The sequence below is a fragment of the Atta colombica genome, unplaced genomic scaffold (genome assembly GCF_001594045.1).
Source record: "Atta colombica isolate Treedump-2 unplaced genomic scaffold, Acol1.0 scaffold98, whole genome shotgun sequence".
NCBI classification, from domain to species: Eukaryota; Metazoa; Arthropoda; class Insecta; order Hymenoptera; family Formicidae; genus Atta; species Atta colombica.
Window position 1 is genome coordinate 185,604 of NW_017259592.1, and position 12,486 is coordinate 198,089.

Genomic DNA, 12,486 nt, shown 5'->3' on the forward strand with positions numbered 1-12,486 from the left:
TTATAAATTTTTCTAAATTAAGCTTCATAATATTGTATTCGCTTTGATTAAAATTATTAGAATTAATGTTAATTTCATGTATTGTAGTACTTGGAGACACCGGTTGTTCAAAATAAAAATTTCTTGTTATATATATATATATATATATGTATATATCAATTTTTCACGGATGCTTATTCTGTATGCGTATTCATAATTATCTTAAAACCTAGTTGTTACATACTTTTTTGTTCCTAGAGAGTAAATAAAAAATTACGAAAAAAATGTTTTAGTTCAACGCATTTTCCTAGATGACGTCACAAAAAATGTAATTAAATTCATAATCATTTCTGACATCACAATTCGTATACCATATATATAAATTTTTATTTGTGCGCAAAAATTCTTGTAGGCAATTGTACATATAAGCAATAAACATGTAGGCAAAAGTAACTTTGTTTCTAAAATCTTTTTTTGTGCCCAAAAAGTACTTGTAAGCAATAGTACATGTAGGCAATAGTCACTCCGTTGCTAAAATTTTTATTTGTGCGCAAAAGTACATGCAGGCAATTTGTAGGCAATAATTTATGTGTGCAAATGAACTATCAGCAATAGTGATGTAAGCAAACGATATTATAGGTAATTGATTTGTAGACAAAACCATTTCATGAAGTATCATTTTTCATGAAGTATCCTTGTTGTTTGCAGAGTGTTAAACAAAAATAAAATAATACATCACGCATATAGATGCAATGAAACGCAATCTAAATGAATATTTCGCTAATAATGAATTCAATTGGATGCACTAATGTACATTAAAGCCGTTATACAAATTGTAAAAATATATACATGTATATTAATATAAAATTAATTAAACTATGAAATCATCAGTACATTTTATTGTACTAGATAAAACAAAAATATTTAATTCGAAATGCTAGTATTTTACTTTTACTATCAACAAATTATTGTTCAAAAAACTTTAATATGTGCCAATGCACACCAGTTCTATTCATCAAATTCGCTATAAATATGAAGCAGAAATGTATATGCACAATCAGACACTAGAGGTTAATCTATAGATTGTGTCTAGGGGCGACAAGTTTAGGAAGACAGCATTTTGTTTAAAGAATTTTTTTTAAAGAATTTTTTAAAAAATAGTCATTTTTGCCAGATGCAAATGATTTAGAAAATTATTCTTGGATCGATGATCATTATATCGAGATTTATGTCGAGATTTTGCGATTTTCTTGTCATTTCATTCTACCAGAGAGAAATCCGAGAAGGATCTTTTTTCGTATCATCGATATGAAATATACATAGAATGGAATTAGTTGGTTTACAAACAAGTTTGCTATGTATAATTTTATGCGCTTAAAAAAGCGCATAAAAAACAAAATGTATATAATTTTGTAACTTCTAAGTGTATACATAAAAATTATTGTAATTGAGTTGAACTAGTACAATTCTTACAAAAAATTCCTTATTTTTGTTATGTTCCGTATGTTTGTTCGCAAACATAGACTTGAGATATCTCAATTTGAGAATTAAATAGGGACGACAACGATTTAAGTGCTCAAGAATGACAGAAATCTTAATTCGGCCATGCACACAATATAGATGATACAGATTCATAAAGCAACAATTTAATGTCAATTTATTCGTGATACAATAATAAAATGGTAAAAATTACAAAATTTAATATATCTTTTTTATTGCAACGATATTAACTATCTTTCGAGACAGAAAACCTAACTACAGGCACATTCTGTGTGAGTTACAGTTGCAATGTAACAGATGCGCTATAAAATTCAATGCATATTTCTAAGTGTTGCGTATCTTTGAGCAGTCTTATCATACCCTGCATAGTAAATTTACTATAGGATATTTGTAATTCTCACGTAAAATTAAAATGAAAAACTGTAACTTATTGCAGATTATTATTAATAAGTCATTTATAATTTCTAAATGGAATAGGAAACTTAATAATAAATATTATTCCTTAATAATGAAATTATTATTAAGGAATAATATATATTTAAATATAAGCATAAACTTTCATAATCTAGTAATAAGTTTTTGAAAGCTTTGTCCTTAAACAAAAATTTTATATATTTATTGTTTTTACAAATGGAAATTTCTTTTTTATATAAAGAAACAATTACTTTTTATATTTGATAAAAATAATCTCAAAGTCCGTTTCTCAAAGGTATTGAAATGTCTCCTCTGTCACCTATAATGATTCTATATCACTTATCATTTTTACTTAAAATATATTTTAATACAAAAGTCTTTTTAGTACTGTAAGGCATAAAAGTATATTTGAAAAACTTAATAATATACAGAAAATAAAAACGTTAATTATTGGATGATTTCAATTTATAAAATAATGTTATTTTATCTAATTGCAAGGGCTGGCTGGATGATTTGTTGTTCCTGACTGCAACATAATGGCTTGTACAGAAAGTGTAGATGATATGGTTGCTGCTGTCACAGCATCTGTACGATGATGATGATGATGATGATACAGCGCTGATGCGTAATACTGTTGATGTGCTAGATGAGAATGATGATGGTGAAGATAACCGCCCGATATTCTATCATCATTATTATTCTCATTATTACTGTTATTATCATTGTTAACAGAATTGTCATCACGACGATTGTGATGATGATTATTATTGATCGTGGAGCATAATGATGAAGTTGGTGAAGAAGACGACGAGTTCTGTACATTACAACTATTAGCCAGAATGTCATGTACAGTATGAGGACTAGGCCATTGCAAAGAGTTGTTGATAGTTGTTTGATGTCCACCATTATCATGTACTGCTGGAGGAGACGATGATGACAGTTTACTCCCCGATGATGGTCCAACTAGAAATGCAATAATAGCAAATAAATAGAATAACAGCTTTTTAATCCTCTACCAGTAACGCGGAGTCTTTTACGGCATGTTAATTCTTTAATTATGAATTTTAAAAAACGAATAGAGATGGGTTTCGGTATTGTCTTCTAAATAAACTTAGTAATACTGAGATTGTGTACAAGAATATCAATATCCAGTTGTTTGTTTCGTTACAAGGACAATTAGAAGTCTTGTCTGTGCCCACATAAGAAAACGTGCTACATTGCGAAAGTGATATAAAAAAAACTAATATTATTAGTAAAAAAATCACATTTACAATAAGTTATGTCTGCCGAGTGAATCATAACTTTCCTGAAGATACACTTTCGTGATACTTAGGTAATGAATAAATACGTTTCTATAAAAGAAACTTTATTTGCAATCGATACAATCGGTCTGTCAAAAACAGTTTTCAATTCAACGAAATTCTTTCGATCGATCTTCGTTTCTTCAATCAACTTTACCTCGTTGTTCAGTTGACAGCCGAATATGGGACACGAAGGCGCAATCGTAACTTCCCCTATCTCTCTCGAGTTGTCCCAACAACTGAAGTTATTCTGGTCATGGATTCCCTTTCGTGCTGCTTTGTTTTAACCTGGATTGCTGTCACAAGATTTTGAACAGTATATCACGAATCTTATTCGTATACGAATCTTATTCGTATACGAACCCATAGAATCTCTCAGATCTTTCTTATGTCTTAGACTCTTACCTCTTGAATTTTCGGGGAAAAGGAGAGAATTCAATCATTTAAAAAACAGACTCCCTAATCCTCATCTCAGCATTTGCCAAAAATTCCACGGAAAAACCACGTATCATAAACAATCATGGGCGAAACAGTCTTCTGAGACAGATTTTCTGTTCTCAATATTAAATTTTTTCTTTTTTTTTTTTCTTAAATAAAACATCATTTAAGTCTTACTTTTGCTTCGTCCCAATGAAATAAAAATTTTTTCCTGTATAAAATGTTACTTTTCTTTCTTGTTAACACTTCATCTATTATCTTTTTCAGCTTGTTATATTTCTTCATTTGAATGTCACGTAATTTTACCTTCATGCATTCCGGCGAGTAAGAGATAGAAAGCGAAGAGAGCAAAGTGAAGAGAGTTCAGTACGTTTCCGTAATTTACATTTCCGTACGTTTTCGAATTGAATTGATTGTAAGAATGAATCAATAATAAAGACGATATTTGTATTATCTAGTAAGTTTTCTTTTGTTATCCCAAGCATTGGTTCTTCGATTCGAATCCACGTGCAGATAACGTTCAGATCTAATATTGATCTTATTCAAACTACAAACGACTGCTCAATTCCGAGAGTATGATAAGGTTAAAGATAACAGAGTTAAATCGAAGATTGCCGATCTACTCAAGACACGAGGCTATACAAAGGCTAAATCTAGTGAGAAATAATAATGAAATCGATGTCGAATCGACATCGATTCAATATCGATTTCATTACCATTTCTCACTGAGAATTAACGAGATTGAAAACGAGTTGGAATCAATAGAAGCCAAGACTGGCTTTGAATAGGCTTTGGATAAAGAGCAAGTCAAAGTGAGATTAAAAAATTGAAAAAAACATCGTGAGTTTGAGGCTATTCAAAGACAATTACTAAAGAAATCAAGTGAGATTTTTGCAAAAGGTACAATGGAGGAAGAACCCATGGAATTTATTGAAAGATATTTTGCGGTAAAGACTATATTAAAACGATTTCAAGCAGACGTCCAAGGAAGACATCGCAGAATATCGATGTAATCACAAAATTGTTATAATTACAAATCGAATTGATGCAACAATTATGATGCGTAAGTTAGCAATGTGTTAGGCCGATGTTTCGGTCACCATAATACAATCAAAAGAAAACAAGGCGTTAGCGACTTTTGCCCGGCAAACGGATAAACTAGATCGCGTGGCGAATATCGTAGGGCCAGTTAACGTAAGCATCAAAATCAAATTATCTACTATCAAACTTCCGCATTTCAAGCAAGGTTGAAGAGTGGAAATACTTTTTAGATAACTTTTACTTTTTATATATAACAAAGCACATATATCCAATATCGAAAAATTTCATCATTCAGTTTCAACTTTCTGGTGATGTCGCAAAAATTATGGAATTGATTGAGTTAACAGAACAAAATTACACAACAATATAGGAAATATTGCAGCAAAGGTATGACGAATCACTTAAGAAGGAACATTCAATTTTTTTCATTTATTATTTGCGATGCTGACTATAGTTAAAGAATCCACAAGAGCGCTTCGAGAGTCAGTTGATTATACTTCCTTTTGAAGTTTAAAGTTTTTAGATCACCTACAAAGAATATTAAAGATTTTAAGATCACCTACGGAATACTCGAATTTTCGGTAATTCGCCCAGAATACATTCTTCTCGAATCTTAGTTATATACAACAGAAAATTTAACGAAAACTTCCTAATTTCTTTAACAACAATTTCTTTCTTATGTACAGGGTATTTTAAAATATGCAAAGTACAAAACGTGATACTTTATGTTAAAAGAAATAACTTTTCCTTTTGCAAAATTGAGTCTGATAAATAATTTTGATGATGATTTTTGCAGGAGAGTAGGTTGAAGTTAACGAATTAACGTTCTGGTTATATGGCGCTCAGGATCGGCGCGCGCTTTTCATTCACTTGTACAAATTCTTGACTAATATTCATAAGTAATATTTTAAGATACTAATATGGCTTTGTTATGATTAGTTTACAACTGCTTTAGTATGTACTTAAGACAGTTTTAAAATATAAGAATCAACTATGAATATCGAACCATGATCTTCCCCCGTATTACTAATCGTATTATAATCAGAATTATCATTTAAATATTTAAGAAAATAAATATCTAAAAACTCTTGTTATTTTCATTATAAAACAAGGAATCAATTCTATAAAGTTTTAAAATACATATTTCGATTAGTAAGCTGATTCTTTATTCTACATTGAAAATAACACAAGATCTTCAAAGATATCTATTTTCTCAAACATTATAAATGATTGAATCAATGCAAATTGTATTTTATGAAACATACATGTTAGGAATGGTTTTATCGATTCTTTTAAAAATTTCTTCTAAATATTTTTATAACAATTATCTACAATGTATTAAGGGCGTAATTTTATAATAATTATTTGCTTTAAAAAATGTAAATCTTTATTTTTTAGACCGAAACAATTTTTACTTTTTTTTAGAATTTTTTTAAATTCTCTTGCCTCTATAGAGATGATTGTTTTAAATTGATATTTTTGCTTGAAATTGAAATGTGTCAGTATTCATTACCATTCCTCGCTTCACTGCTGTCGCGTGATACTCAGTCTCATGGATGACACTAGTCTGAAAACATTAAAAGTTTTTGTGTCTTTCACTATGTTTAAAAGTATTCTATTACTAATATTATAATATTAATATATAATATTATTATTCATAATATATTATATAACTATAGAAATATGAATAGCAAAATACTTTTAAATATAGTGGAAGACACAGAATAAAGAATTTTTAACGATTTTAAATTAATGTCATCTCTGAGTCGCACGCTGCGACAAAACAATAATCAAGTAAAAAGTAGGAACGGTAATAGGTGTGAATACCGATACATTTCGATTTCAAAAAATTGAACAGCGAATCGAAATCAAAACCTTGGACAGCTCTGTTTTAAGCAATACAACACGGAAGAAGATTATATAATCCAGTACTCATAATTGATTTTTATAGTTAAGATTGCCTTAAGTAAATCATAACAAAGCCGTATTAGTATCTTAAAATATTAATTATGAATATTAGCCAAGGATTACAAGTAACTGAGGAGAGCGCACCGGTCTTAAGCGCCAGACCAGAGCGCTTATTCGTTAATTTCAGCATGCTCTTCTTCAAAAACTACTTGTCAGGCACAATTTTGCAAAAGGAAAAAGTTGTATCTTTTAACATAAAATATTTGTATTTCGCAAACGCGAATTTTGAAACACTTTGTATATTTAATAAAGATTTCTTTCTTCGGTCAGGTAATATTGTAACAATGCCTCTCCCCTCTTCTCCCCCATCATTCTCAGCAGACCGATTCTATATCAGAATTAGTAAAAAACATGTTTCAAACATATTTTAAACAGTTTCAAATATGCTTAATTAATGTTTTTAATACGTTTTAAATATATTTTTTTATAGTACTGTTTAAAACCTGTTTTACAATGTGCTTTTTATTTCTTGCTTTTTGCTATTTTTTACATCTTGTATTTTTGCTTCTAATCCGGTTTTTTGTTTGATATCGCATGAGAAAAAAATTAACGAACTTCAAAAGAAATAAGAAATACGTAACAAAAAATATAATTATCAATAAAACGATTGTAAAGGAGAATAAAGCAAAAATAAAAAACAAGAAACAGGAAACAAAGAACATATTGTGGAATAGGCTTAAATATTTGAAGCACTAAAACATATTTAAGAAAAAACACATATTTATAATTATTCTTAAAAAAAACATTAGCCTTTACTTTGTTCTGTATAGAAAGTTCGTAATAAACTCCGCTCCGAAAATATCCAAATCGCGCCGAATACCATTGAGCATATTATCGCGCGAAAATCGATTCGTGTGCATTATGGGGAAAAACCGGTTACCGGAATCCCCGAAAAATAATCCAACACCGAAAAATAAAAAACACTATCGCGTGATAAAAAGGCCTCCTCTGATCCAAATCCTTTTCTAGAGCGCTCCAAATCTCCGAAAATCTTATCCAGATTCTACTAATAATGAGTAGTGAGAAACGGGGTAGAGCTTCATCTCCGCTGTCGACGAGCCAATCTGACTCGTTTTCTTATCGGAGAGAAAAACATGGTAGAACATTCTCTGCCTCGATCGAGCGTTCTCGGTAGCAGCTTATCTTTCTACTTTGGCAAAAAAACAAGAGTTGAGTGTTCTCTGTCTCTAGCGTTCTCGGTAGTCGCTGTCATGTATTATTAGTGCAGGAGCAGCTTAACTACTGCATCCTGCAACCTGCATGCCTGTGCATTCGCGCGAATTCGCATTACACTATTCCATGCGCTTGTATTCTGAATTGTATACACACGCTTATCGTGATACGTTTTACGAATCAAAGCCGCACAACGCCTGACTTCATCGCACTCGTTTCCGCAATCCGACCGCGCGAACCTCAAAAGCTGTGTGCGTCAGATTAGTATTTTTGTTATTATCGATTGATATACGTATTTCACACACATCGCGATCTCGTACAGCCGACACATACACAAACACGTTTATATTCTATTACATACTTTATATTACTGTAGCTTATTTGAGAATATTAAGTAAATCCTTTTCTATATGATACTAAAACCTGATGTATTATATATATATATTATATATATTCGCAAATAAAATTAATGCGAATTAATTTTCCTATCTTTTTATTAAGTTTAAAGCAATATTTTCTCTTCCAAACCCTCCTAAGCTTGATTAAATTCCAGTTTCACAACTCACGATTAACTCTTAACCAAAGTTCAACTTATTCATTGTCTCTTTCCAATTCTAGAATTGGAAGAAGAGAAGCAAATTGAATCTGGAACTGAACTTTATCTGAGATTCAATAAATAAAGAACATTCTGATAGAAAATATCCTTTAACACTGCATTTGCTAACATTTTTTCTATTTCCCTTCGCAAAAATTTAGTCTTAAAAAGTATGAATTTTTTCAAATTTTTTGAATTTTAAATATTCCTTCTCCGTTGTTTCAAATTTTTCTTCCGATTCCTTTTCTGCTTGAATTTGAAATTTCCATGATTATATTTTTAATTTTGTGTAAAGCTATTCCTTTAAATAATTCCTTTACTCTTATAGCTTTCTCAAATAGCCCTCAAAGATATTAATTGCAATATCTGTTTAATGAAATCGTAAATGTTACGATAAATTACACACGCAATTTTGTTATTTAGTCTAAATTCTGTTATTTAGTCTAAATTTAGTCTAAAAGACCATTTTCGTTAATATTAATAGCTTTTTATTTAATCAATACAATTAATTATGACACTTTTTTCGAAACACACATATAAGAGCAAAAAGAAAACACAAGAAAAAGTATATATATATATATATATATTAAGCCAATAGTATTCGATTGGCAAGGAAATAGTTGATTTTTTTAGTTCGAAATTGTATATACGATATCTTCGTCAATAATGAATGAAATTTAAATTTATAAAAAGGGATTTAAAGCTTAAAATCTCTACTTTCAAAAGCTTACCTCATTTTTTAAGTTTGTATGGGTTTGGTAACATTTACCTATCAAAAACTACGAGTTGAAAAAGACGAAAAATTTTCTTCTCACTTTGTAGGTTTGTAAAGTGCTCAAAAAAAATTTGAGAAAATTTTCAACTACCTATCGTGAAAGCTTGACGCACACACGCACGCACGCACAAATGGCCAAGCGTTCCTAATTATCGAATTATTAAAACTATTATTGAGTAACTATCGAACATTTATTAAACTATACATACTACTGAACCACTATCATTATTGATAGATTCTTAATTATAGGAGAAAGAAATTAAAATGCATTTAAAAAATCTCATACCTTATTCTTTTAAAGTTGATATATTTTTTTCAGGAGAGTTGCGACCGTTCATCAATTGTATATATTTTTAAATATATTCAGTAACGCACAATTTTTAATGATGTTTCACATCATACAGTATTAATAATATCAAGATTTCGTAAAAAATCTATATCTACGTAATCAACATCCAGAGTCTTAATTGCCGAGTCGTCGCTATCGAGCCACCCATATATCCCGTATATCAGCTACTTATTCGCGTTTTTCACATCCTTTAACATATAGGACAGTCTTATTGTCGTTATTCTCTTCCACATCAATTACAGCCATAATCAGGCGTTTAATCATGCTATACGGAATCATCCCATTGCAATTCATGGTGATAAGCACTCAGCCAGGAAGCGCAATATTTTTCGGATTTTGTCAACAACAAGTTCTATGGTATGGAACAAATGGTAAAAATGGTACAAATGTAATGAGAGAGAATAATTCCTTTTCTCAATACTGCCACTTCTTTTGCAATAAATTTTTTTCCAACGATAAGTATAAATTCTTTTAAATCTTGCATCACAAGATCCGCTGCAATTGATGATAACGGAGATCCTTCCCATAGGAACGCCAAAAGATAGTTCGTAAAATCTATCATTGAAACAAAAATAAATGGAATCAAATATCAAGATATAGCTTGAAAAATTCTTCCTTTGATAATGAAATGTTATTGTCTATATATTTCCATCGCCTATCAACAACTTTTTATTACCAAATCGAATGAGACATTGGTGAACAGAGAGGATGTTTCGAAGATGTACTAAACGATGTTGAGAAAATGTGCTGTAAAAAAAAAGAAAACATGTAAATAAATCTTATCAAAATATATAATACGTATAAGCAAATATTTTATAAAATTAAATAAATTTACTGTGTCTTGCAGATCTCCTGTTGAATTGGAACGTAATAGTTCAGTAGTGGAACCTAATAGTTTTTTTTCTCGGAGAACTTGTAATTAGCAATAGCTGTCTGAACTCCTTTGAAGATCTCTGAACGACTGATGTGATAACGTTACCCGGAACTCTTCTTTTGAACAGTATTCTTTTGAACAGTATTCTTCTTTTTCTCAAACATCTTCGAAATCTCGCTACGTGCCTCGTATCTTAATGAGGAAATCGACAGCGTACAAGTTCCTGGACATTGGGATCCCACAATTAATTTTAACTCGTGCTGATAAAGGAAATGTAGTCGTAGTTCTTGATAAGTTTTATTATGAGAATAAGATATTAGCGTTTTACTTTCCGATAACAATACGTACTTAATAAAACGCAACCTAGTTAATAAATTGAAATAGAAAGCCTAAAAACATTGTTAAAAACATGGAAAGGTGACTTAATTTCTCAATCTATCTATAATTTTTTAAATGCAACAGTATCAATATTACTAAGAATTAATGGATTATTCAAGATACATAAACAAGATTATCGGTTACGAATTATTGTGTCCTCCATAGGCAATCTATACGCAACTTGACTTCATCTTTACATAAAATATTAGATAAAAATTTAAATAAACCTAATAATTTTCTTAAATATAGTTTTCAACTTATAAAAGAACTATCTAAGGTAAATCTCTACCGGATGACTCTAATGTCTCTAAATGTTGTTTCTCTGTTTATCCATGTCCCATTCGATTTGATAATAAAAAGTATTGATAGGCGAGGATAGGCGGTGGTAATATAGACAACAACATTTCATTACCAAAGGAAGAATTTTTTAAAGCTATTACCTTGATACTTGATTCTACTTACTTTTTGCTTTAACGATGGGTTTTATAAACTATCTTTTGGCGTTCCTATGAAATTTCCGTTATTACCAATATCCGTTATCATCAATTGCAGCGGATCTTGTGATGCAAGATTTAAAAGAATTCACACTTGAGGACTTATCGTTGGAAAAAAATTTATTGCGAAGGAAGTGGCAGTGTTGAGAAAAGGAGCTATTCTTTCTCATTACATTTTTACATGTTCCATATCATGGAACTTGTTGACAAAATCCGAAAAATATTACGCTTCTTGGCTGAGTGCTTATCATCATGAATTGCAATAGGAAGACGGGATGATCCTGTATAGCATGATCAAACGCCTGCTTACGGCTGTAATTGGTGCGGAAGAGAATGACGACAATAAGACTGTCGTATACGTTAAAGGACGTGAAAAATACGAATGGTTGGTTGATATACTTGATAGCGATGACTCGGCAATTAAGACTCTGGATGCTGATTACATAGACATAGATTCTTTATGTGATCTTTACGAAATCTTGATATTATTAATACTGCATGATGTAGAAAATATGTTTAAAATTGTGCGTTATAGAATATATTTAAAATATACAACTGATGGGGATCACAACGCCAGAAAAAAATACATCAAGTTTAAAAAAATAAGGTATAACATTTTTTAAATGCATTTTAATTTCTTTCCTTATAATTAAGAATCTATCAATAATGATAGTTATTCAGTAATATGTATATAATTTAATAAGCATTCGATAAGTTACTCAATAATAGTTTTAATAATGATTCGATAATTGGGAAACGCCATGCGTGCGTACGTACGTGCGTGTTTTGTGTGTATGTGTATTACTAAACATATTATCAGTTGCTAAATTAAAATTATTGCCGAATCATATTATTAAAAAATCGTAAAAGACAAATATCTATTTAAGAAAATCGTATGCAAAAGAAGAAAAGAAAAAAAAGACACAAATGAGAAGAAGAAAGAGCGCGAATAATAAATACAGGATTGCAATGGGTGGAAGAGAGAGAACTGCATCCTACAATGGGATAAGAGAGAGAAGAAAATAAATTAGAGAGAGAGAGAGAGAGAGAGAGAAGGAACGAAACCTCCTTCTCCCTCTAACACAGACCTCTGATGACGCGCTTCCCCCTTCCCAACATCTGTGAGGCACTTCTCACACACGCACACACACACACACACACACACACACACACACACACACACACACACACACACACACACACACAC

At 30.6% G+C, this 12,486-nt stretch overlaps 1 protein-coding gene across 2 annotated transcripts in view; it reads right to left on the reverse strand.

Moving 5' to 3' along the window:
* Positions 1-2,380: 2,380 nt before the first annotated feature.
* The window catches only part of LOC108693784 (paired box protein Pax-1), a 135,046-nt gene continuing 124,940 nt past the window's right edge, over positions 2,381-12,486 (reverse strand). For both annotated transcript variants that reach the window (XM_018202922.1, XM_018202923.1), the window contains exon 3: positions 2,381-2,856. In XM_018202922.1, the coding sequence (XP_018058411.1) occupies positions 2,381-2,856 (476 nt within the window). The remainder of the gene's footprint in view (positions 2,857-12,486) is intronic.